The sequence below is a fragment of the Eleutherodactylus coqui genome, chromosome 12 (genome assembly GCF_035609145.1).
Source record: "Eleutherodactylus coqui strain aEleCoq1 chromosome 12, aEleCoq1.hap1, whole genome shotgun sequence".
NCBI lineage: Eukaryota > Metazoa > Chordata > Amphibia > Anura > Eleutherodactylidae > Eleutherodactylus > Eleutherodactylus coqui.
The window spans coordinates 57,596,093-57,623,999 of NC_089848.1; the positions used below are offsets into that span (position 1 = coordinate 57,596,093).

General features: G+C 44.6%; 1 protein-coding gene across 3 annotated transcripts; it reads left to right on the forward strand.

Annotated features, from left to right (window-relative positions):
- On the forward strand, nt 1-27,690 carry BTD (biotinidase). Of its 3 annotated transcripts, none has more exons than XM_066584940.1 (5): nt 1-62; nt 2,495-2,598; nt 17,494-17,726; nt 19,506-19,655; nt 26,180-27,690. In XM_066584940.1, the coding sequence occupies exons 2-5, from the start codon at nt 2,562-2,564 to the stop codon at nt 27,359-27,361; spliced, it is 1,602 nt and encodes a 533-aa protein (XP_066441037.1). In that variant the 5' UTR covers nt 1-62; nt 2,495-2,561; the 3' UTR covers nt 27,362-27,690. The 3 variants fall into 3 exon arrangements, with proteins under 3 accessions (XP_066441037.1, XP_066441036.1, XP_066441038.1); XM_066584939.1 differs by having other exon boundaries at nt 5-66; XM_066584941.1 differs by having other exon boundaries at nt 32-121.
- The last annotated feature ends 217 nt before the right edge of the window (nt 27,691-27,907 follow it).

A 27,907-nucleotide genomic window follows, 5' to 3' on the forward strand; every position in this document is an offset into this window, starting at 1 on the left:
TTCAGAGGAGAGCGGGCTGATGATGGAAGAGGCCGTGGATGACCGGGGCTTATAATACTGTAGTAGGTAACGGGACCCTCGTATACCTTCAGCACCGAGTATACCGCATGATGCCGGCCGGGTGCGTCTAGCTGAAGACGGATCTTACGTAATGCCATAGAGAAGTGAACTAATCTGAAGAGCTCGCTAACTTTGTGCCAATGTGATAACTAGCAGAAGTGCTACTTACCTTATCACCTAAAGGTGGCGTCGCACGGACGTATTTACACGCGCAAACCGCAAATAATGGAGCCCATGGATGTCGGTGGGCTCGTTCACACTTCCGTATTTTGGCGCACGCATTTCAGTTGTGCAAAAATAACATAGAACATGTTCTATCTTTCTGCCTATTTGCGCACCAAAGGTCCCCATCGCAGTCCATAGGGGTGCGCAAATGCAATTCTCAAGGAGATGCGTGATTCTGCTGGAAAAAGAACGTGTCTGGAACGCATCGGACGAATTGGCCATTTCAATCGTGTTTGTGTCCCGTGCCCCCCAAAACATGGCCTGCAGGCAGAAAAAGTATAGTAGTATATGCTGATATGTGAGCGCAAACAAGCCTCGTTCATAGCGCAAACATTTTACACTAAGGCGTGTGCAGTGGCGTATACATCCGTGTAAAAGGCCCTTCTAGATGGAACGATTTTCTGTGACATATATGACCATATTTTTTTTTTTTCTGACTTCTTCCCTTTTTGTTTTTGTTTTATTAGGGTTAAATAGCTAAAAAAAAATTTTTGTAGTCTGTAGCTCTTTATCTTCGCTTTAAATATACTAAATTTAAAAATAAAGTACAGGAATGGGTTCCTCATTTTGTTTCAGACGTTTTGATATATAATTTGTATAGTCTTGGATTGCAGGGTGCATATGGCGGCAGTTTTGGTTGTCATCCACTTTAGGTCATTATATATATATATATATTCTGTAGTTACAATAGTCACTGGCAGAGCTGATCAGGGTATACTAGGACCCTGCATCTCTGCTGTGACATGGGCGGTATTAGTGTTGCTTGACGCCACCAGCAAGTGCTTGTGGAGTCAAGAGTGACGGGGGTGACGCCCCCTGTACGTGATAGGCTACTCTGTAGGTCCTGCCAGGCCACAAACCTTTGCCGACAGCTCCATGGATTTATATTGAAGAGAGCGGTCCCCGCTGCAGCCTCAGGTATGAGGGCCTTTACCACGCGGCGGGAGCGGCAGAGGCGCCGGAGGAGCGGCTGCAAGCAGTCCCCAGGGCTACGTTGCACAATGTAATATACCCGCCGGTGACACAGTTCTCCTTCCCCACAAGGGCTCTCTGCAGAGCAGATGACAGCCAACGGACGCACATGCCTGTAGCGCGGCCACTGCACACTTACAGCTGCGGGCTCCGGTGACTACCAACTGCGGCACAACTCTCAACACCGCGCACGGGAGTCGGGGTGTCCTCACACCTGACAGCCGCACATGGCACAAAAGCGGGGACAGCAGAGTGACAGCTGCGGCCTCCGTCCCCAAAGCAACTGGCAAGACTCCAAGAACAGTGTCCACTGGACACTTACACCTGCGCCCTCCGGGTACAGCGCCATCAATATCTGCCCTCCGGCATCCAATTCCGCACATAACGACTCATACTACTGTGGGCTAACAGAGCAGTGAGCGAGCGCAGCCACAGCTGCTACAAGCTCCTTCTGGAATGCCACCAATCGGGGCGTCAAAAGTGCGCTGCAACGCTAAAAATAGAACATATGGCGCGCATTAAAAACGTTGTGCCAAAATGCTCGTCTGAGGGGCCTCGCTGAAATGAATGGAGGCGTAGTGCAACTAAATGCCGTAAAAAACACTTGTTGGAGGACTAAGGGGGTAAAAAAGACAGTGCCAAACCGGAGCAAGTTCAGAGAAGTCACCAGGATGGTGAACGGTCTGCAAATCATGTCCTATGAGGAACGGTTAAAGGATCTGGGAATGTTTAGCTTGTAAAGAAGAAGGCTGAGAGGAGACTTAATAGCTGTCTACAAAATATCTGAAGGGCTGTCACAGTGCAGAGGGATCAGCCCTATTCTCATTTGTACAAGGAAAGACTAGAAGCAATAGGATGAAACTGAAAGGGAGGAGGCACAGATTAGATATTAGACAGTGAGGGTGATCAATGAGTGGAACAGGTTGCCACGGGAAGTGGTGAGTTTTCCTTCATTGGAAGTGTTAAAACAAATGCTGGACAAATATCTGTCTGGGATGATTTAGTGAATCCTGCACGGAGCAGGGGGGTGGACCCGATGACCCTGGAGGTCCCTTCCAACTCTACCATTCTATGGACAGGTGCATTAAACAGATTGCACTTGCATAATGCCAGTGTGATTAGTTTTTTACCCATGTAACCATGGGGGATCACAAAAAAATAAATAAAAAGAACCAGGAAGTGCAGAGCCTGTATATTTGTGTTTTGATTTAATTTTATTTTTTTGTATGCAAAACAGATGGCAATCGCATGTGAAAAATGGCATAACCGCATGAGCATGGCGTCAAAAATTAGACCGTTTATGGATGAAAATCCCAATCGCCTGTAAATACGGCCCAAGAAGTGAGTACATTTCTTTTTCTTGTTGTACACAGTTTTCTTCCTTCTGTAAACTTTTTTTTCTTCAATCTCAGGAAACCCCCTTAAAGCCTCCTCCACACACACTATTTCTTAAACACTTGTAATAAAAAAAAAACCCGTTCAAGTGTTTTATAATAGCATTTTTGATGTTTTGGTTTTTTTTAAAATTATTTTGTTACATGCCTTTTTTTCTACAAAAATACTGTGTCCGCAGACTTTTCAGTTCTTCCCTATAAACTTGCTGGTGATGTCTGTCCGCAGTGTGAATGACCTACTGTTAACAATACCAGTGAAGCCGCCGGTCTTTGTTTCCCTTCATTAGTCCACCTCTAGGCACAGGCCCCGGCTTTATACTTTACAGCGACCTTCTGGTTTCAGGGTAACATTCTGTCTCCCCTGACGAGAGGGGTAAGGGGTGTATCACTTGCATTTGTTATTCTCTGCCGTCCTTTGATCCACCAGCTCCTGTTTCTGGCAGTTAAAGGGTGAAGTTGTGGATGAAGTATATCTCCCTCCCAGGCTCTTAGTCTGGACAAGGTGGCGGTCCAGTCCACAACTTCACCCTAGTCCTTAGGAAGCTCAGCTGTAGGCACTGACCCTGTTACTGGGACATAAAAGGCTGCAGCTTCCAAGGAGTCAGTGACAGCCTGAGGTGGGAATACCACTTCACAGCAGGACCTGGAGAAACCTCAGAGCACCCTACGAGGGGCAGCATTGCATATGTTATATTGCATGGACTTTTGTGTTGATGTTTTGTTGCCTGGAAGCATACGTTAAAATAAAGACTGAAGCAAGTTTTTATGCACTTTTGAGTCCAGTGTGTCGTTGCCGCCCCCACCCCCTGGAGGACACGGTTACAGTATGCTGTGCTTTGCTCATTGATTGGTCAGCACTGATCACTTGAGCAGCCATGGCCCATCACAGAGCAGGTCTAGTTGGTAGTCTAATACTACCAGTGCACTGCAGGAATTAGGTAGTCAGAAGTTTGCAGCTGCCATTTTGGACAGCTGAAAACTGGACCAGAAACTGTCAGATCTTAGGGCTGAAGGAGAAGAATAACTGCAGGTAATATACCCGTTCCTTCTCCAGTCCCAGGACAGAACGTAGTTCAAAAAATTGAGAGCCCCTTTAATTTTTTTTAGGTTTAAAGGGGTTTTCTGAGTTTACAAAACAACAAATAAAAACTACTGTCATTTGTGTGAAACAAAAAAGAGGCGGTATTCACTTCTTGATTTCTCTGGCACATGACCACCATAGCCACTGATTGGCTGCAGCGGTCACCAGCTCATAAGCAGAGGCTGCGGAGGACTACCGGAGCTGCAGAGCTGGATCGCCTGGGAAAAGAGGTGAGGACTGGACTCTTCTGTTTGCTTTACACCAATGGCAGCTGTTTATTTGCTCTGTAAAATTGTGTAACTTCTCTAATTTCTCTACTGATTGATTATTTTTGCCTGTCTTAGTTTTTCTGTTTACTAATCTCTGCTTTTTGCTGTGATTTTTTTTTTTTTTATATATATATTTTTTTTACTCTTCTGGTATAGAGTCCCATCTGATATCACATTTACAGAGGGGGAATTCCGGTGTTACACATTGTCACCTCTGACCCTTTGCTAGGTGGAATAATAATATTCTTTATTTATATAGCACCAACATATTCCGCAGCGCTTACAAGACAGGGGAAATAAAAACAAAACCACGGTTACATAAAGTAATCAGTTGATGGAAGCAATAGGTGTGAGGGTCCTGCTCCAAAGAGCTTACATACTACAAGTAATGGGGTGATACAGAAAGTAAAGGGCTGGAGATGTGCACTGTATGGTGAGGTGGAGAATGAGGGATGCTATACACATAGACAATGGTCAGGCTTAAGCCGTGTGATGACAGAACCAGTGTGACTGCAGGGGGTGGTTGATTATGGCTATAAGAGATTGCAGTCAGTAGGACAGGGAGCAATGTTATCAGGCAGAGTACAGAGGGGTTTGGTTTATGGGATATGGTATGCCCCCCTGAAGAGGTGCGTTTTTAGAGCATGCCTGAAGTTTTGTGTGTCAGGGATTGCCCGGATAGTTTTGGGTAGCACGGTCCAGAGGACTGGTGCTGCTCTGGAGGAGTCTTGTAGGCGGGAATGAGAGGTTCGAATTAAAGGGGCACTCAGTCTGATTTTATTAGCAGAGTGGATTGAAATGAGAGAGGCAATGTAGTCTCTACCTGACTGCACTTTAGCTCTGCTCCAGTGATGCGAATGGTAAGTCTGACCCACACAATGTCCCTACGCTAACATTGTTGCTAGGCAAAAATAAGAACATTTGATGAACGTTGGCCAAACTGGCAGATTTCAGTGGGACCAGCTGGTCATATAATGTGTGTGGAGGTATACCGACAATACCCTTATGGCAGATGTTGGGGGGGAAGATTGCTTGGATTTCAACATTCCCAATTCTTTATTCTCACGGTAGATAAGCTGAGAAATGTCTAGCAGCCGGTTATACTCTCCTCACTATGGAGAACACATGCCCACTCAGCTGAGCCGGGATGAGCATACGTGTATGGGGGTCAGGAGGAATAGCTATACGAGATGTATGGCCACTAGAGATGAGCGAGCGTACTCGGTTCGGGTGTTTTTGCACTCGAGCATCGCTTTTTCCGAGTAACTGACTACTCGGAAGAAAAGATTCGGGGGGCGCCAGGGGTGAGCGGGGGGTTGCAGAGGGGGGGGGGGGGGGGGAGAGCTCCCCACTGCTACCCCCATCTGCCCCCCCCCCCCCCGAATCTTTTCGTCCGAGTAGTCAGTTACTTGGAAAAAGCGGCGCTCGAGTGCAAAGGCACCCGAACCGAGTACACTTGGTCATCTCTAATGGCTACCTTTCGCAGTAGTAAAACTACATGCAATATCAACCCAGCAGAGATGTAAACTATTAAAGGGGTTGTACCAGAATCGCCACAGGATAGGGGATAACTTGCTGATTGGTGGGGGTCTCACTGATGAGACCCCCGCTGATCTCGAGCATGGGGGTCCTATGTTGTCCTCCTCTGTCACTGTGGGGTCACTCCCCCCCCCCCCCCCCCCACAGTGACGTCAGAATGAATGAAGCGCTGGCAAAGCATGCACGGTTGGCACACCATTAGTGACAATGGGCAGAAATACCCAAGCGCTTGCCGCACAACTGTCTCCGGCAGTCCCATTAAAAATGAATGGCACACAAAAGCGCTTGCATGACCAACGCTCCATTCAGTCTCCTCCTCACTACAAAGCGTGCAGTAAGCCCGGAGTAAGGAGGACTGTGGACATGGGACCCCCGCTCTCAGGAGCCCCACAGATCAGCAACCTCTTAAACAAACTTTGCATCTCTAATGCACCCTAAAGGGCCTCTTGTGGATCCCTCCACGTTAATATCCTGTAAGACCAAAGTATCTCCAAACTCTTATATTGTATCTCCCTATGGAAATATCAGTTCATAGATAGATATATATATATATATATATATATAATATACCACATTACTTTTCTACCCCCTTAACCATCACTGCATTACTATCTAAAGCAAACCCATGCAGCGAGTCCATACAGCCTATACTAATAAATGCAGCGCAGAAACGGATTAAAAACCACAGAAAAGCTTTATTCCAGCAGATGAAAATAGTCTAATTTGTATTGACCTAAAATGGCAGGACCATACATACAGAACGATCTCTATTACAAGGTTCAACAAAAAGTAAAGCCATAAACAAAGAGCCATGACGTGATGCTGTATGACCGGCAGATGCTCGTATAGACACCCGGCACATCTTGCCTGTCACTGCTCAGACGTCCACAATCTCATTGTTGTCCATGTATTGTCGCAGGTTGCTGTACTTAGACTCCCCATTAGTGTGCAGGTCACTTGCAGGCTTGTCCTTGTTTCCAGGGTTCATCAAGTGTGCTCCCCTCCCAGTGATGTAAGACTTCAAGAACTTGAAAAACTATATAAAAAGTGAGCATCGATTAAACCAATGTGGTAAATGTGACTGATCCATTTGTTTTTAATAGCGGAGGGCAAATTATTTCTCCTCTGTAAATAAGAATAAAATGTGAGATGCTTTTGTGCTGTTAATGTTATGGTGACCTTAAGGGTTTTTTGTTTTTTTTTTGCCAAGCTTTTTGCAAAAATTATAGGATGTTTTTTATTATTTTCTATGTTTGTTTTTTTTTTTACTTACCTTTTTTATTTTTACCCTTTTTTTTTTTTTTCTCTTTTTAGTCTTTAATAGTTAGGTGATACATATACAGTACGGTACATGGCTTTTAAGGTAATCTCTCACAAAGCCCTTTATAACGAGATGCTCTAACGAGGACACGCAAACGCTACTACAGCACCCATTGCGTGCCTCCCCTGCCTCCAATTCCCATTCAGGGAGCCACAATGCAGCATGCAGTAAATACGGATGGTCCCCTCGGTTAATTAGCTCAAGTAGAACCATGTGTGGCTGTTTTATCGCCATTACAATATAGCTTTTTGATTCGAGTGGGAGTTGACTGAGGGTTGGTCAGGGGTGCAGTAGGAGCCCCGGGCTTGTCTTTAGTATGATATGTAATAAATACCCCATATTGAAGAGGTCTGTCATCATGTGACAGAGAGCAAGCTATCTAAATTATGTGGCATTATAACTAATACTAACCCTACTCAGATCACTGTTGGTTGAATTCATCGCCCTTGGTGGGATTAGCCGGCAATAAAATGTTTATTGGGCAGCTCAGCTGATAAGCTGGATCAGATATGTTGGATATCTGTGCAGCATACAATCTGATACGGAGCAAATACAATACTGAAACAAAAATGTAACATATTCTGCAAGTTGTACCCCAGAAACTCCTCAGTAGGCTGTCTGATATTCACTAACTCTGTACATTGCATGTGCTGTCTTCAATCATGAAATGGACAAGAATAGGGTATGCAGCAGCTTCCTTCACTTGGCCCATAGATGCATGTGAAAGAACTTTCATGGACAGCACATGGCGCAAATATAAGGCTGTGTGACTGGGCACAAGATTTCTTTAGGTCTGTACAGTCTTTAATTTTGAACATGAATGTTCCTGTTAATCCGCAGCAAAGATCTCGACTATAATGAGAAATTGAAATACAAACTTTCTCAGAAAGTTGCAAAACTTTTAAGCTCACTTTAGATAAAAAGCGGAAAACTTCTTGAACTTTCAGACTATACATAAGGCTTTTATAGTATAACATTGCTACTTGCTCTTATGTCTTGTCATATTGTATCCTATGCAGTTTGCTTGACATATCACATTTACAGTATAACTCCGGCAGACTCTGCTCCTATGCAGATACCTAGTAGTGGTTTTATAGTAAAATCTGATAAGGGCACTATATGTGCTCCCACAGTCAGTCTATACACTTAATACAGTGAAGATATTTAAGTCATATCGGCCATTATTGTATTACTAATATCTCATTGTTCAGTCATCACCTTCATACTGACAGTCCTTTATCTTAATTTTTAGTTGTAATCACCAGTACATTGTAGCTGCCTTATTAGTGCGTGCAACAAATCAATAAGATTAGGTTCACACCATTCTACTAAAGGAGCCTATTTTTCTCCAGGATTCCTGTCCTTTGTATGCCTTACCTGTGTGCAGGTAAAATACCAAGCAGCCATTGCACCCAGTGAGGCAGACCTGGGAGTGGTTGGTCATCAGTATTCTGCACCTATGCAATGCTCCTCCATCTGCATTCAATAGTGTCTATACCTGCCCTTGGGTTCTATATCAGCATACCAGTTAGTATTGCCGCCTCCTGTGATTTCAGGATGCCTATCCTGTTTCCTTCTTCTGCATTAACTTCTATTTTAGCAAAAACAGGGTCCTAATCTTAAACCGGACAAGAAAAGCCAGCTGCAACATTGTTGCATCCTGTTTTATTATTCCATTCGCCCAACATAAAATAAGAACGGGACCTTTTAGCAGGATACAAAAATGTGGCGTGAACCCAACCTGAAATGCACATCAGTATACAAAGTAACAAGCACATACTACAAATACTCCAAATGTAAAGAGATCATTACCAAATCCCTGTTGTATGGATTTCCCAAAGACTTCCATTCTCTTTCTTGGGACGACTGAGCAGCTATGCTTGCAATAAGTAAGGACAGTATGTAGGCTGCTACAACAGGGGTTTCTTTCATCCTAATAAAATATGGAAAATATACACCTATATCATATAAAGTCAATATATCACATGAAATTAGAAGACATGTAGATTTCCCTTACCTTCTGACAGCAGCAACTGTGCCTGTGTGTCCAGCACTGCCTCCTCGTCATCCACCGAGTGACAGCCAGATACACTGACTCAATTTATATGTCTTAATGATATACGCTTCCCACACTGAAGTTGTGTGCAGATGAGCGCGATCGGTTGACCTGCTTTGTTCACCCACAAATGGAGCGGCAATTAGAGTCCTTTGAGATTATTTTTCATGAGTAAGAGGGATGGGGGGAAAAAAAAAAAAAAAAGCTCAGGAAAAAAGCTAAGTTTTCTGAAATGGCTCATTTGATAGAACTTTGAGAGGCCACTTATGATCGGAGAGGTGCTTTACGCTGACGTCATCGATGCTCTTTTCAGAGAAGTGTCTTTACAAAACTAATAAGGCAAGAAGTGCTGTTACAATGTAACAATTTGTTCATAGGAGGGAAATATGTGTTTAGAACTTTAACCCTCGATCTGCTGATGTCTAACCATTGTGGCAGCATAAATGTACAATACTAGAACAAATCCTATAAAGGAATAGAGCCGTGAATACACACCAGCATATTGTAACACATGGTGCTGAAACTGGAATGTTTGTAATGAATGTCATTGGTGTATGACGTAAAACATACAGTATTTGGGCCCCGGATGCTGGCCTCCTGAGGTGAAGCGCTGCAGATGCGTGGTGGGGAGAGTAAGGCCCCTCCCTGCACACGGGTGGAAATTCTGCGGCGGGATTTCCTGCAGAATTTCCGCCCCTGGACGCCTGCATAGGACTGCATTGCAAAACGCAATCCTATGCAGACGGCCGCGACTTGTCCGCGTGAAAATACATGTGGAAAACCAGTCGTGGCATGTTCTATTTCTGTGCGGGTCTCGCAGAGGCACGCACATAAATATCTCTCCCGGTGCCCTGGCTCCGCTCTGCGCATGCGCCAGCTGGCCGGCAGCCTGCACATCAAAGGGCCGGAGCCGCTGGAGAGGTGAGCGCCGCACTGGTCCCTGCAGGGGCTCGCAGCGGGATCCGACCCGGTCGTCTGCAGGCAGCTTAAGGAGAAGGGTGTCACGACTCTACTAGATTGGGATGGGTGGGAGGCGGTGGGATGGGCTGGTCAACTAGAAGTGGTACTAATACGGTAGGTCAGGTAACTCTACTATACCTTTGATAGTTTGCCATCTATTGAATGTTACTCTGAGGCATTGTTTGTTTGTGATTTTATTTTTGTTTATATTACAATTTTATAAACCGGAGATCCCCCTGCGAGGAGGGGGGGGGGGGGTAAATCTGCAGCTCAATCTAACAAAAATTTTATAAAATTTCAATAAAAATCTTTAACTAAAAACATACATCATTTGGAAGGTGCTGTGCGGTTCCACAGGGTACTCCTTCATTTACATGCCAATCATCCATGTAGATGAACTCTAAGGCTGCCTGTCCATGGCCGTGACAGAATATCACTAGCGATATTCTGCCGCGGGGGACCAGGGGGGAGAACTGATAGGCTGATTGCGGAGACCTATCTGATGGATGGGCTCACCCCGGAGAATCGCAGCATGCTGAGATTTGAATCCCACAAGCAGAGAATCGCTATGATTCTCCGCTTGTGGATGTCGGGCTGCGGTTTCCATAGTTCAGTCTATGGGAAGCGATCACTGCGTTACCCACAGCCGGATTATCGCTGCGGATAACGGCTTTAGGCCTCCTGTCCACGGGGAAAATCAGGCCCGCTACGGATTCTCCATGGAGAATCCGCAGCGGGTCCCTCCTGCCCCGCGGACATGAGGCATGAAAATAAGAAGTAACTCACCTCTCCCCACGCTCCGGATCTTCCCTTCGCTGCGGCTTCATCTTCTCTCCGTCGCGGCCGGATCTTCTTTCTTCGGCCCGGCGGATGAGCAGGGCACGTCGGTTGTGTGCCCCACGCATGCGCTGGCCCGAAGAAAAGAGATCTGGCCGCGACTGAGAGAAGATGAAGCCGCAGCGAAGGGACCATCCGGAGCAGGTGAGTAAATTCCGATTTTTGGTCCGGACGGCTTCCATAGGCTTCAATAGAAGCCTACGGGAGCCGTCCCCGCGGGAGACCCGCACAAAAATGGAGCATGGTCCGGCTTTTTTCATGCTCCATTTTCTTTTTTTTTTTAAAAGTCACTTTTATTGACCATCCGCGGGTATTTATCTACCAGCGGGTGGTCAATGCATCCCTATGGGGTGCGGATCCGCGGGCGGGAGAAGAGTTAAAATCCGCTGCGGATTTTAATTCTTCTTTTGCCCGTGTACATGAGGCCTTAATGTTTGTTCCATGCATGTTTTATTACCTTATTTACACCACTACTACCATCCTAGTTCTAACTTTTAGAGAGTCCTGTGTTTGCAGCCTAAATTCTAGTACATGCAGAAGAGCTCCTTCCAAATATTCAACTGTGCAGTGCAATAGATAAGTGCTTGCCAAATGGTGGTGTGAGCAACTATGACATCTACACGTCTGTACCCACTAGACGGACTTGCCACACATACAGTTCTGCCAACACTTAGCAGCAGCTATAAAATAATCATGTTATAGCAATTCTTTAAGCACAGTTTAGTTCATGTTGAATAAATGCAAAAAAGAGATAAAAATTGGTGAAGATTTCAGGCGATCTATTGATTCAATGTAGAAATGTCACGTATTATAACTGTTCTATTAAATGGGTGAAATCTAGAGCAAAAGGTGCAGGCAAATCTCCATGGGTTTCCTTAGTTATGTGTTTATTTTTTTTTGTTTTTTTTTAAGTAGACAGCCCATGTTTAAAAAAAACAAACAAAGATTCTATACCCCCTACAGTCCGGCTTCGGCCTGCAACACTCAACAGAAAATGCCCTTACAAAGGTGTCAAACTACCTCCTGACAGCCAAATCAAGGGGCGATTACTCCCCACTGATTCTCCTCGATCTCTTCGCAGCATTTGACACTGTTGACCACAAGCTCCTCCTCAGTATTTGCTCCATCGGCCTGAAGGACACTGCCCTCTCCTAGTTCTCCTCCTACCTATCTGACCGCTCTTTCAGAGTCTCCTTTGCTGGCTCTACCTCCCCTCCTCTTCCCCTTGCTGTTGGGGTCCCCCAGGGCTCGGTCCTCGGCCCCCTCCTTTTCTCCATCTACACAGTCCCTATTGGACAAACCATCAGGAGATTTGGCCTCCAATATCACCTGTATGCTGACGACACCCAGCTATACACCTCTTCCCGTGACATCCCTGCACCTTTACTCCAAAACATCACCGACTGTCTGTCCGCTGTCTCTAACACTATGTCCTCTCTCTACCTAAAACTGAACTTCTCAAAAACTGACCTACTGGTGTATCCACCCTCCACTAACCGACCTCCTCCTGACATCTCCATCTCAGTGTGTGGCGCCACCATAACTCCCAACACGCCTGCTGCCTTGGGGTCATATTCAACACCGATCTCTCCTTTACCCCCTACATCCAATCTCTGGCCCGAACATGTCAGCTGCACCTCAGCAGAGAATCGCAAGAATCTGCTCTCTTCTCACTGGACATGCTAAAAACGCTCACTGTTACCCTCCATCCACTCTTGCCTCGATTATTGAAACTTGCTGCTGATCGGCCTTCCCTGCTCCAGACTCTACCCTCTCCAATCCATCCTGAATGCGGCAGCCAGGCTCATCTTCCTGTCCAGCCGTTACTCGGACGCCTCTGCCCTGTGCCGGTCACTGCACTGGCTGCCCGTTAAATACAGAATTCAATTTAAACTCGCTACCTTCATCCACACAGCCCTCCACAGTGCAGTGCCCCGCCCTACATTGCCTCCCTCATCTCAATCCATCAACCAGCCCGGGCTCTCCGCTCTGCTAATGAAATCAGACTGAGTGTCACTTTAATTTGAACATCTCATTCCCGCCTCCAAGACTTCTCCAGAGCAGCACCGGTCCTCTGGAACGCGCTACCCAAAACTATCCGGGCAATCCCTGACACAAAACTTTAGGCGTGCTCTAAAAACGCACCTCTTCAGGGAGGCATACCACATTCCCTAACCAAACCCCTCTGTACTCCACCTGAAAACATGCTCCCTGTCGTAGTGACTGCAACCCCTGCTAGCCGCAACCAACCGCCCCGTGCAGTCATACTGATTCAGCTACCACACGGCTTAATGTGTGACCATTGAAAATAGGTAGCGGTGACAGCAGAGAAAGTGCAAATGAAACATTTCTTTATTCCGCCATAGTTTACAAGAACGTTTCGACTCCAAAGGAATCTTTTTGAAGCAATGTCTGAGTATAGCACCCCTCACTCTCCACCTCGCCATACTGTGCACATCTCCAGCCCCTTTACCATCTGTATCCCCCCATTACTTGTAGTATGGAAGCTCATTGGAGCAGGACCCTCACCCCTACTGGTTCCATCAACTGATTACTATGTAACCATGGTTTTTGTATTTCTGTACTTCTGTCTTTCTGTGTCTCCCTGTTTTTGTAAGTGTTGCGGAATATGTTTGGCGCTATATAAATATTATTATACCTACCTGTCTCAGGCTGCCTTTACACTTTCAACACCACCTCTCCTTCCTCCCTGCCATCATAGACTGCAGTCAGTCTATTGACAGGACTTCACAGGCTGGTGCAGTCAGTCATGGAGCACGGCAGCCAACTGCTGAGGTCTGTGATTGGTTGCAGCAGTCTGTGCCATCCTGTAAACAGACTCAGCGACTTGAATTGAGGTGTCACGCTGGAGGTGCAAGGTGCAGGAACCCAGAGTGGATCTTTCATTGTGTATGTTTTTTGTTTTTTTTTTAACATTGGCAGCCTATTTAACAAAAATAAGACTGGGCTCCCAGAAGCGGGTCGGATTCCGCACGTGGGAGGCCTGCATCTGATTCCGGTTGTGAGCCCGGCCGGTGACCCTGCGTACGGCACTAACCTGTATTGCGGATGACCACAGAGAGTTGTAGGCAGTCATGTGCAATACAGTTTTTTTGGGGGGGGGGGGTTTGTTTCTATTTCCCAAACTGTCACTAGGTGATCACATGTTAATTTAATATGGGTTGCAGGTCGGACATCTCCATTGACATCAATGGAGTCCGTCCACTCAGAATCTGCGGTAAAATAGAGCATGCTGCGATTTTTCTACTGCTTGCAACTACATGCCTTTTAATGCCTGTGTTTTACCGCGGATCATCCCCACGATGCAATTCAAATCGGCTCGTGTGAGCCCGGCCTAACATGGAAAACCCATTTAGTGCAGATTTTGTATGCATTAAGCTCCTCTGAGAGGTGGCTGTAGGTAAACATCTAATTTAATGTTATGGCTGTATGAAAGGAATGGGGTATTTGGAGGTCTGGTTCTGAGACATGGAGCCCCGACTGCATAAATAGAAGAGCGGCTCCTCTTCTAACGGACTTTGAGCCATCCTTGAATTTCAAGAACAAGCATTCATCTGACTGACTTTCACGGTATACTACATTTCCCATGCAGCAGCCACTAGCTGGCTGCAACTTGCCTGGCACGATCAACTGTTTGCCGGAGTTGGTGGGGGTGATCTCCTGTTTGCCCCAGGTGCCACATACTGACTCTAATACATCAACCCCTTTTAACCCTTTCCAATCCAATTTGTATCCTGGTTTTCCCAGGGGGCTTACTCTTTTTCTGCCATTATACAACGGCGCTATCTGCTGGCTAAAGTCAGTACTGCATGAGGTGACACGTTGGATAGGCTCCGACAGCAGAGGCTGGCAATATACAGTAAGAGAACCCCAACGGACATCTTCCAACATCGGAGCTGTACAGCCTTAAATCATAATGTCTTCACAGGTCAGATAGTGGATTGGAAAGGGTTAAATAACCTTCTTATCTGGTTTAGCATCACTGATGCTGTCTGCTGCTTCATGCAGTTCCATATATTCAACCCATTGTGATCCCCCTCTACCCGTAACAGAATTTTAGGGATCTAGAATTTAATGCTGTTTCCTGAAAAACCTATTTAAAAAAAAAAAAAATCAATTGAAAGCTTTTTTTTTTTCCCCTGTTTTCTTTAACTGATATCTTGCAAATACAAGAAACTCATAATTTTGCCTCCTGCTTGGGATAACACTGTAGGCAAGACCAGTAAGAAGGAGAACATTAGAGGTTAGAGCTATATTGATCTCGTGCTATGCAAAAATATTTACAAGGATGCAGAAAAGGTGTAACTTGAAATGATGGAACATGGAATTTACAGCTGCATGTAGATATTGTCAGACAGTTACATTACAGACCTTTATATTGATATGCATTTTGATGGACCGAAAACTAGAAGATATTACACAATAGAGAACCATTTATATTCCAACTTAAAGGGGTTGTCCTGCGCCGAAACGTTTTTTTTTTTTTCAATAGCCCCCCCCGTTCGGCGCGAGACAAACCCGATGCAGGGGTAAAAAAAAAACAACCGTCCCGTGCTTACCCAAATACTTCTTACTTACCTTAGTAAGATGGCTGCCGGGATCTTCACCCACGATACACCGCGGGTCTTCTCCCATGGTGCACCGTGGGCTCTGTGCGCTCCATTGCCGATTCCAGCCTCCTGATTGGCTGGAATCGGCACACGTGACGGGGCGGAGCTACAAGGAGCAGCTCTCCGGCACGAGCGGCCCCATTCGGAAGGGAGAAGACCGGACTGCGCAAGCGCGTCTAATCGGGCGATTAGACGCTGAAATTAGACGGCACCATGGAGACGAGGACGCTAGCAACGGAGCAGGTAAGTGAATAACTTCTGTATGGCTCATATTTAATGCACGATGTACATTACAAAGTGCATTAATATGGCCATACAGAAGTGTATAACCCCACTTGCTTTCGCGGGACAACCCCTTTAACTTTAAAAGGGTATTCCAGTCATTCCAAGTGATGGCTGGGACCTCCATCTCATGTAGAATTCAGTTGTCAGCCAAGACTCCTACCGAAGAACCCCCTGCACAATCATGACAATGAGGGTGCAGGGTTGTTGTTTTTTTCCGGCACTAAGCCTTCGTTGGTGGTCCCTGTAGGCCGACCACTCTGATCAGACAGTTTTAATTCACTAGGTTTGATTGGAATACCCTTTTAATTTTAGGATTCACTGGAATTGTTTATTAAAAAGTTATGTAGTCTTCTGCTATAATTCGATATACTGTAGGGATGAATATGGGCATTGATTAGGCATGGCATGAACACGGGCGCTCACCTGGTACTTGTATTCTAGCACAATGTAACGGCATTGCTCTTTTGTTTTGTTAGCATGCACTTTCCTAAATAATGATGTCACATTTGGCAATGATGAGGTTTCTTTTACTTTTTGTAAGTAACTAAAATGTCTCCTGTTGTCTTGTAAGATGAGGAAGGAGACCGGCAGCCTTCTGTCATGAAAGAAGCAAGAAGACCTGTAATAACTGTTAAATTGCACTGAATGGTGGTACAGTCACCAAATGGACAAGTTGAATGATATAATGATGATAGCACTGTACTTCCGCAGACCATTCTGACATTTTACTAGTAATGTGGTTAGTGGAGTTTTCAATTGTAAGACTACAAAGAGACATCAAATAATTTTGCAATAGCAATTACATTGAAAAGCTTATTCCGTGAGGTCCGCGAACAGAAAATGTTTCTTCAGGTCATACAAATTTAGACTAAATCCCGAAAGACCAACAATTTCAAGTTAGCTTTTGCGTCAGCTTAAGAAAAAAAATAGAAGTAAGCGAGATCTGTCATATAGCTATGCCTCTAAGACAGTAGGTGTGAAGGCCTGTAGTACGGGAGGTGTGTATGCAGGCACACGAGTCCTTGTGTTGTAAGCTTCCGACGTGGCACCATAGAAGGAAAGTCACCATTGGATCTTTATTCATATGGCATCAGATAGAAAGAGCCTCTTTGACCCCTTCCACTCCAAAAAAAAAACAAAAAACATAAACATAAAATGTAATAATCTTTGTCCTCCTAAAGAGATGTGTTTTTAGAGCATGCTTAAAATTGTGGATATTGGTGATAAACCTGATTGTCCGGGGTGTGTAGTGCGTTTTAGAGTACTGGAGCAGCTCGAGAAAAGTCATGGGGACAGATGTGAGAGGTACGGATTATGGAGGAACTTAGTCTAAGGTCATTAATTGGGTCCATATCCTTTTTAATATAGGCCTTCTGCCCACGGCTGGGTCGGATTCTGCCTGAGAAATCTCACAGTGGACCCGGCGCCCCCCAGAGACCCCATACTCACCTCTCTGGATCTGCGGTGAGAGTTTCTGCCGGCGAGTCGGTGCACATGCGCAGTGCAGAGCATGATGCGTCGGCCCTGGGCAGTGACTCGATTTCCCGCGATACTTCCACTGTGCTCGCAGTGCGGAGTATCGTGGGACGGACAGCTTTCATTGACTGCAATGGAAGCCGTCCGTGTGATTTTCTGCAATGAATAGAACATGGTGTGATTCTCCCCTGCGAGCAGTTTTTCGCTCATGGGCAGGGGAGAATCTGTTAACATTAACCGCTATCGCTGCAGGATTTGCGGCAGGTGTCTGACCGCGAACCCCGCAGCAATTATCCGTCCGTGGGATTTGGCCATAGACTTGAAACGACAAAGCCATGGCTTCTTGTTGCTTAATTCTGTACTAATGATTACATTTTCTTTTTCTAGGCGTCACTCGTTATACGACAGAGATGGGCATTAAACTGGTGATGCAGGTTTTCTACTGCTGCTATATGGCACAGGTTGCCAATGCAGCCCACTACTACACCGCCGCTGTGTATGAGCACCATGTCCTACTCAACCACAACTCAAAAGCTTTGTCCAATCGAACATTTGCCTTGGAGTTCATGGCCAAAAACTTAGATATTTATGAGCAGCAGGTCGGTGCTGCTGCCGAAAGAGTAAGTAACTTGTTACAGTAGGCAAACTATTCTATTACACGATGCGGTCTTAATACTCCCGTCAGTCGCTGCAGTGCTGTCACTTCCTCTGCACTTTAACTTTTGTTTTGAATGACTTTACTGAGTGCTCTAGTGAGATTTTGAAGCCCTTTTCCACGCTTGGCTCGTAAAGCTAACATTTTAGATTTCCAACAATATTTTCTTGGATCCTTCATTCAGGCATAGTGTAATCCGTGCTATCAGTCCAACGAAAATGTTAAATGTTTGTCATCCGCAGAAGCAGTGTGTTAAAGACCGACCTCATCCAGATAAATATTCTTAGCATTTTATTTTCTCACACCACTAAATTGTATGCAGCGTGTTTAGCCAAAGTGCAGAAATGGGGAAAAAACATTATATTAAATAATTGCAAATCGCATCCGAAAAAAACTAGTAAAAAGTATAATGTTACACTCTACACAGAGTCTAATCCAAGTGCCTACCTGAATGCCAGTTGGTATGTAGATGGCAGATCTTTCTAGACATGTGTAAGTAGGTGCTTGAGAAAGGTGACAATCTGTCACAAAACGCGTTGCATTTGATGAACTTTCTTAACTTTTTTTGTCATATGGAATACATTTTTCATAACTACCACCACTTGGTCAAGCTGCTGTTTGTACTTCTAAGGAGGGGGTTTCAAGATATACTGTAGACCCCTCCCCCCCATCTCCTTACTCAGTAAATACTATTTGTTTATTACATATGTATCTTATAAGCGCAGACTTTTTTTTTTTTTTTTTATATATATTTACTACTTCATTCTCTCAATAGGAGATCTGTCAGTGAAGCCGGACTGATGGTTTACCTTCCCTCTGTTCTCTCCCCTGCTGCATGTTCTCATCAGCTAATTTATGACCAGAACAAACTTTGATATGGTCATAAATTATAGTAGTTGATAAAGAAAAAAGTGCAGGAGAGAGAAGGACTAAAATCCAAGCCTACAGTCCAGCCTCACTGACGGATCTGCTACGGAGACTTAGACTGCAGTGTCCGTATACAGTGATATGTAGAGGCTGCAGAAGGCAAATTGCAATATTTCTAACTAAACCCTATCGCAAAAATGATTGTCAGCCCAAAATACAACGAAAATTAACTCCTTCCTGTCCCAGGGTATACATTTTGACCCTGGGTGGAAAGACGTTCCCATGAATGCGTGTACATTTATATTCTATAGATGGTGCAGGCTCAGGAACTGAGCCCGTGCCATCCATAGCAAGAGCCAGCTGTGACTGACTGCTGGATTCCCGCTGCAACGGCAATCTCACCGAGCCCTGCTGTTAACCCCTTACATGCCGCAATCAATGCTCGCTCTGTGACGTCATCTGCCTTTTGCCATTAAATCGCGGAGGGCCCATGGGTTGTCGTGGCAACTGGACACCAAACAGTAGCATTCGGGTTCCCTCTCTACCCTCCCCATTTGCTGATTCTTGGTCACATAAGTCTCTATACAGTTTAATGGAGAGGTGGCTTGTTTGGCTCCTTCCATAATTCCATAGACTTCAATAGAGAGAGCCATGTCCAAGTGAGACCACCTGTTCAATGAAGTCTATGGAGACTGCAGCAGACACAAATCAACAAACACGGGATCGCCAGATTCCTATTCTAGATGAGGGTCCCAGATGTTGCGCCATAAATGCCTAAAATGGGATTGTCATTTTAAGACTAAAAACCACTGTTTGAGAACTGATTACATCTTAATTTCATCATTCCTAAATTACATCTTTATTTCTTCTTTAACAGGGTGTCGAAATTATTGTCTTTCCTGAAGATGGAATCCATGGCTTTAACTATAGCAGAGCATCCATTTTTCCATTTTTGGATTATCTTCCTCCTCCAGCTTTGCTACCATGGAACCCATGTGTAGAACAGAAGCGGTTTCAGGATACTGAGGTTAGAGCTTATGGGTAATACGGGTGTATCCAGTATTCAGAATCAAATGGTCCTTACCCAATAGCGCTATACACATACCAAGTGTAAGATCTTTCTAGACACGTCAGTGTACTTGTTTAGTATCCATTTAGTGGTCCAAGCCAGCAATTACACACCACTTCCGAGTACGGGCGGCTTTACATGGGACCACTATTGTCCGAATAGTCGCTTGAAATCCTTGCTAGGAGTTCGCATATGAATGTCTGTTTGTGTGCTTTTAAACTGACTGATTGTTGGTCAATTGTACAATTTTGCAGTTGCTGAAGCGCTCAACTTTCGGCAAAGTTATTGGCTAGTCATCGAAAGCCAAATGATTGCCTGCTTACACGGGGCAATTAACCAACTAGTGGCTATTTTTTAGGCGAGCTGAAGCAAACGGACTAGTTTACAAACTGTCGCTTGTCATCTGATTGTTGGCCATGTTCACATGGGCCAACTATCACAAGGGCAACTAAATTAATAAGCGGAATGAGAGGACTGGAATACCCAGAGAGGCTATCAAAATTGAGATTAATTACCCAGGAAAAAAGACGTCTAAGGGGCGATCAAATAACTATGTATAAATACATGAGGGGACGATACAAGGATCTCTCCAAGGATCTGTTTATACCCAGGACTGTGACGGTAACAAGAGGGCATCCGCTACGATTAGAGGAAAGCAGGTTTCATCACCAACACAGAAGGGGGTTCTTTACTGTAAGAGCAGTGAGACTGTGGAACTCTCTGCCTGAGGACGTGGTGATGGCAAAATCCATGGAGGAGTTTAAAAGGGAACTAGATGTCTTTCTAGAACGCTATGATATTACAGGATGTAGACATTAGGAGACCAGCGGGGGTTTTGATCTCAAATGTTGATCCAGGGATTCACGATTCCATCATGGAGTCGGGAAGGAATTTTTTTTCCTCCATAGGAGCTAATTGGCTCGCTGTTGTGTTATTTATTTTTTCTTCTTTTTTTGGCTTCCTCTGGACGAACAAGGAGGGGGGGGGGGGGGGGGGGGTTGAAACAGGCTGAACTAGATGGACATTGCCTTCATTCAGCCTAACATACTATGTTACTCACATTCACTTTATCAACTGACTAGTTGGACAACAGTTGTCCTTTGTAAAACCAACCTAAATTCAAGAGAAATGTTCATGACTGTTCGTAGGCAGGGAAGACCTTTTTGCTTCATCGTACCCCCCCCCCCCCCCCCCCCCCCGACCCCCAAATCTTTTTCGGGCAAGCAGGCATGTACTCAAATTATGATACTCGCTCTAGTAATTTGCCTTAACGAGTACGCTCGCTCATATCTACACGCCGTAGTCCAGCCGGCCTTCAGGTGTTCAGCAATGTAAACTGCTCACTTTTGCAGAGGTCAGTAGAATGGTATATAGAGTGTGTTTTAGTAATATTTAAAGACATCCAATGCATTTGGAAAGATCCTTTCACTTTTTTTTTTAAATTTTCACAAGACTACAACATAACAAAAATGTAACAAAAGTCCAGTTTTCCCCTCAAATTCTGTAGAGAAGAATGGCAAATCAAATTGTGCAAACCTTGTGGCGTCCTATCCCCAAAAAACTCGAGGCTGTAATCGCTGCCAAATGTGCTTCAACTAAGTACTGAGTCTGAATATTTATGTCAATGCAGAATGTCATATTGATTTATTTTTTTTTAATGTACAAAGGTTTCTTACATTCTGTTTTCACTTTGTCATTATGGAGTGTCGAGTGCAGAATGATGGGAGAAAAACTCTTTAAAATTTGTAAGAGACAATAACATAATAAAAAGTGAAAGAATCTGCAGATCTTCATGCATTGTAAGTGACTAGAGATGCGCGAACGTACTCGGATAAGCACTACTTGTCCGAGTAATGTGCCTTATCCGAGTACCGCTGTACTCGTGCTGAAAGATTCGGGACGCGCTGCGGAGCGGGGAGCTGCAGGGGAGAGCGGGGAGGAACGGAGGGGAGATCTTTCTCTCCTTCTCTCCCGCCCGCTCTGCCCCGCTCCCCGCTGCGACTCACCTGTCAGCAGCGGAGCGCCCCGAATCTTTCAGCACGAGTACAGCGGTACTCGGATAAGGCACATTACTCGGACGAGTAGTGCTTATCCGAGTACGTTCGCTCATCTCTATAAGTGACTAATAAGAATACAATCGTACTCAATCATGTACTTGTTTCAAGCACCGATTGAGTGAGTGATGTCACCGCTAACGCGTTCGCACTCAATCAGGATGTTTAGACAGGCAGATCATCGTTGAGAATCTTTCACTTCTTGTTCAGTGTTCCACATTCCTATGTAAAACACTCAGTGGGGAATGTTTAACAAGAAGTGAACGAGTCAACGGTTTTATGTTGGCTGAAACTGAACAATTCTCATTGGTCGTTGGCTCTCATTTAACCCGACCGATTATCATTCAGTTTCGCTCGTTTGAACTTTATTTTTTTTTACGTTAATCATTACGTTTAAATGCACCTTCAGGCTTTAAGGCATTAGTTATGTTAATTAGACATGTCATAAATATCACATTATTGTGTGTCTGGCAGCTGGGAACCCTGTGGACCATCAGGATGGTTGGGTCTGTAGCTTTCCTTCCAGTGTAACCTGTACCCTTAGAACAATGGCGTGATGTCCCTTATGCCAGAACTCAACTGTATAACGATCATTGCACTACCTTAAACACAGTACTTTCACTATCCCCATCAGTGTAAATATACCTTTACGAGGAACGATTCGACGTTGAGTTTTCCACACGGACAAACTGAACAACGAACAAGAAGTGAACAACTTCTCGTTCATCGTTCAGTCGGTGCATGCTTCTACATTGAACGATAACCATTCAGATTCAGATAGTAAATCCGGACACTATTTGCTGCGTGTAAAAGCACCTTAACATACAGGTACTTGATTAACAATCCCTGATCCTATCCCAGTGTCATTGATCGCTAGGGCTTGATCTTGTACGTATAGTTAATGGATAGTATCAGGCAGCCCCTACGCATCCAAGTAGGTAACACTTAAGATAAAAGACGTAAGTTGTGTAGGCTTGAAAAAAACAGCTGAAGCTTTCATTCACTGTTCTAATGCTTGTCTGATATCATTACTGACATCAAAGGAAATGAACACTTTAGAGGCGCAGTTTGCTAAAATTGGATTCTGTCCTTATGTTCTTGGTTTTGTTTGTCTAAGTGCAGCTAAAAGAAAGTTACATTCACCAAGAGGCTCTTTTGAGCTTTTTAAAAATATATAAAAGTTGATACATTTGTTACTTTTTAAAATTTTCCTGTAGATTTATGTGATAACTAATAAAAAAAAAAAAACAGTCCGATTATGTGATATATTTACGGTTTAGACTAGAGGTGCAATTTTTTTAAATTTCATATTTGCCTAAAAATTTTCTAGTAAACCTCTATTAAGAGAATTGCTGCCGCCTTGTGCTAGAACACCCAAGTGTTAGGGCGGGATAGTGATGGGTTCATCCTTCTTTTTCTGTGAATATGCACATATTTTTAACAATAAAGCAGCAAGTTTGTCACACCAGTGCCTCCCCTTCTATGGAATTTACTTGTGAAAGAAAGCCAAGGTGACTGCAAGGCTGTACAAGCACTTGGAGACGCACCTGCTGTATGGAACCAGGAGCTAGAAGCTGTCTAAGGTGGGATGAAAACCTTTTTTCTAAACGCTGCCTATAAAAGTTTATGGAGAGGAGGGAGGAGCTGTAGAGAAATATACACACACCTGCTGTTCATAGAGGTGTATGGCGAAAAAGAGAGTGTGGAAAATACTGGTATGAAGACGCAACACTCTAAGCTACTAGAAGATTAAGGTCCAATATGCAATAGTGAAAGCAGTTCTTTTTTTATTTAACAAAATAAAAAAAAGTGGAAACGCGTTTCGGGGTCGAGCCCCTTCGTCAGTTCGGCTGGATTAAACACGGTAGGATGCCTGGGGGTGACACAATTCCAAAGGTTTTTGGATGTGCCAGAGGTCCTCTATGTGGCAGGGGGACAGGGAGGAAAGAAACACATCCAAAAACTTTTGAAATTGTCCCCCCCCCCCCCCCCCCAGATGAACTGATGTAGGGGCTCGACCCCGAAATGCGTTTTCACTTTTTAAAAAATTGTTAAATAATAAAAAAAAGTGCCTTCACTATCGCATATTGGACCTTAATCTTCTAGTAGCTTAGAGTGTTGCGCCTTCACACCAGTATTTTCCACATTCTCTTTTCGCTATACTTGTGCCCACCTTGGTGGAGCGTCATCTGGTTGGCAGCACCTCCATCATTTGAAACGCTTTTTACTCCAGAAGTAGTTCACCACTCTCACTGGGTCTAGCTCCACCCTCCTTTTTATCTCTGTGTATGGAGGAAGGAAGAGGAGCTGAGTGACAGAGAAGCAGAGTAATACAAACAGCCTGCTGCAGGTAATAACAACTTTTCTATCTCATGTCCGTGCTTTATTCACATCAGTACTATTCAATACTTCTCTATAAAGTCCTACATGGTGCTGCTGATTGTTTGAGAGTAGGAAGAAGAATCTCCTGTTTTTTCCATGTGCAGTGCACAGAAGATATTGTAGCAGCTAGTCTCCACCCACCAGTTTAGGGAAAACTGAGAATTAGAGAGACGGGCTGCAAAGGGGAAAACTGGTAACAATGCAGTATACAAGTCATACAATAGCCAGAACTGCTGTTATTTCCCATATACACACATACATGGCAGCTTATTCTAAAAAGTCAGCTAAAATGACAGGTTGGACTTTAAAGTAGCTATTGTATGACTAGTCAGACCCCGTGCAGGGAATAGCTTTAGGTTGTGCAGATCTTACAGCGGCACAAAGATCTCTCTGCCACATAAGAAAACACCAGCATTATATTAACCTATCTTAAGTTCAGGTCCTTGTTACAGATTTTGTTTTTGGGCCCAGGAATTTTTTAAAATCATGTTTGGTTCCCATTAGACCACACTCCACCCTGAAAACTGTTGGCGATTAGTAAAATATGCAAAAATAGTGGACAGATTGTATAAATATAGCACAAATGCTTGCAGCTTTTTAAAGGGAACTTGCCACCAGTGGTACAGACTTAAAGGGGTTGTCCCGAGGCAGCAAGTGGGTCTATACACTTCTGTATGGCCATAATAATGCACTTTGTAATGTACATTGTGCATTAATTATGAGCCATACAGAAGTTATAAAAAGTTTTTTACTTACCTGCTCCGTTGTTAGCGTCCTCGTCTCCATGGAGCCGACTAATTTTTGGCCTCCGATGGCCAAATTAGCCGCGCTTGCGCAGTCCGGGTCTTCTGTGTTCTTCTATGGAGCCGCTCGTGCCAGAGAGCGGCTCCGTGTAGCTCCGCCCCGTCACGTGCCGATTCCAGCCAATCAGGAGGCTGGAATCGGCAGTGGACCGCACAGAAGAGCTGCGGTCCACGAAGCAAGAGGTTCCCGGCGGCCATCTTCACAGGTAAGTATAGAAGTCACCGGAGCGCGGGGATCAAGGTAAGCGCTCCGGTAAGCTGTCTGTACGTCCCTGCATCGGGGTTGTCTCGCGCCGAACGGGGGGGGGGTTGAAAAAAAAAAAAACCCGTTTCGGCGCGGGACAACCCCTTTAAATCTGCCTACACCATTTAAACATTGCCGGACCATCTCTGGAGCCCTGCATAACCCCCCCCCCCCCATCCCCCTCTCTCTCCGAGTGATGTGGAGATATTCCTGCACTATCACAACCACGGTCCAAGTTTCTCGTGTGCATTGAGATCGGCTCATGCACAGTACATCCTTCCCTATTGTAGTTCGACCAATCCGTTCCGACCACATGTGCTGGTCACGGCACATACGCAAGAGTTGTACCATGGCTGTGATAGCATAAGAAAACCACTTGCAGTGAGAGGGGAGGTGTTGGGGGCATTACACAGGACTCCAGAGGTGGTCCGCCCAGTCCACCATGAACGATCAGTACCGTCTATCGGTCTGATTGCCCATAATTTGCATACGGCACGGGACAAATAAAACCTTTGGACAATCAACAAAGTAACTGCTGAAATGCTTGTTTTGTCAGTGTGTAAATGATTTAGGCAGACCTACATCTGGAAAAACTGGTAATGGGTTCCCTTTAAATGTCATATCTACTTTATATATTTGCTCCACTGTGTGCTAGTACATACCTTCTCTTCATTGTCTTCAGAGTAATGAAAGTGCAGTTGTCATTCGGGCATCCTGAGCATTCCCTTTCACGGTATTTCACTCTATATGCATTTGGAATATGTATAATAATAGGCGTCCATGTAGCTATCTATGTCTACACTTTAACTGCATACTGTGAATGAATGGAGATGATGGACCTGAACCAGGGTATTGCAGACTTATTCATATCCGTAAAATTTTTTTTTTTTTTTACTTTTCATAAGAGACTTGAGTATTCTTTAAGCATTAATATATCTACTCATTGTATATGAAAATGTCACACTGAATATTTTTAAAACTCTCCTCTATTATCCACAGGTCCTCCAGAGACTTAGTTGCATGGCAATGAAAAGTGATATGTTTGTGGTTGCAAATCTCGGAACTAAGAGGCCATGTGACCCCGTGGATCCTCAGTGCCCACCAGATGAAAGATACCAGTTTAACACAGACATTGTGTTTAGTGACACCGGTGCGCTGATTGCCAGTTATTTCAAACATAATCTATATTTTGAGTTTAGTTTTGACACCCCGCCAGAGGTCCAGTATGCAGTTTTTGATACACCGTTTGGCAGGTGCGGACTCTTGACTTGCTTCGATATCTTGTTCTATGAGCCAACTGTGAGTCTCATTGAAAAGCACCAGGTGAATCATCTCCTTTACCCCACAGCTTGGATGAATCAGTTGCCTCTTCTTTCTTCAATTCAGATTCAGAGAGCCTTTGCGACCCGGTTCAGTGTAAACCTATTAGCTGCAAACATCCACCACACAACGCTGGGAATGACGGGTAGCGGTATATTCAGTCCTTCAAACTCCTCTTACCACTATGATATGGACACCGAACACGGTCACCTCATTGTAGCCAAGGTTCCAGTAAATCCATCGAAAGAAATGGGTCCAGGACATGACGAAAAGGTTTCACTTAAGTATGGCGACCCACTAGAAACTAGTCACTTCCTTACTAGTGCACAGGTCTGTGACAAGATGGACAAGACAGAACATTGCATGGAAGCCGGAGAGAATCGGCAAGAGACTTTATTTCATGCCACAATGATGTATGATAACTTCACTTTCATTCCCCTAGAAGACAATGATGGAAAAGTCCATGTATGTGCTGGTTCACTGTGCTGTTACCTTACTTACAGGAAACACAATGTGTCCAATGAGCTGTACTCCCTTGGGGTATTTGATGGTCTGCACACAGTACACGGCACATATTCCCTTCAGATTTGTGCACTAGTGAAATGTGGGGGTCTGGATATGGAAACCTGTGGTCAGGAGGTGACCGATGCAAACAGCACCATAACCTTCCAGTTATGGGGTAGGTTTAGTACCATGCATATATACCCCATGATTGTTACATCAGGAGTTACATTACATTTACCTGATCACTGGGGGTGGAAGGACCAGAATTGTTATATGAATAAAACCGGACTGGAACTGGGGTTAGTGACAGCGGCATTATATGGGAGATACTACGAAAGAGACAATACTTTAAGGTGATATCAACTGGCAATAATGTTTCACGTGGTGTAAATGATCTACATACTTTTGGAATGAAGCTGCTCCACAGGTTAAGGAGCCTTCTCCGTTCTGCCCCTCTGGAGTGGTTGACTATGTATCTGAGGAAAGATACTAAATGTGATGATAAAAGTAATATTTAAAAGAGAATATCAAGTTTATTGTTAATATTTTATTTGGCTCCAATACTGCCATGCCGAGCTCAAGCACATGTATCTATGGGTGGTTCACTTATCAATGATGTTACAGGATAGGCACCGCAGATAATGCCAAGCAATGGAACCACAAACGTCAAGAATAATTTCATTTGGTATTTGTGTACACATTTTTTTCCCCACAAATTTCCTAAATTTGTTGACTGTTGCTGTAAACTTTTATCTTTTAGTAACCCCATGATATAAAGGCTAGGGGCGTGAGGTCTGGTGAATGCGAGGGCTATTCTACTAAACCTCTTCATCCAGTCTGCTTAGCCGACTGTCATCAAGGTAGGCCCTTACATCATGATGGTAGTGAGGGGGTGCTTCATCT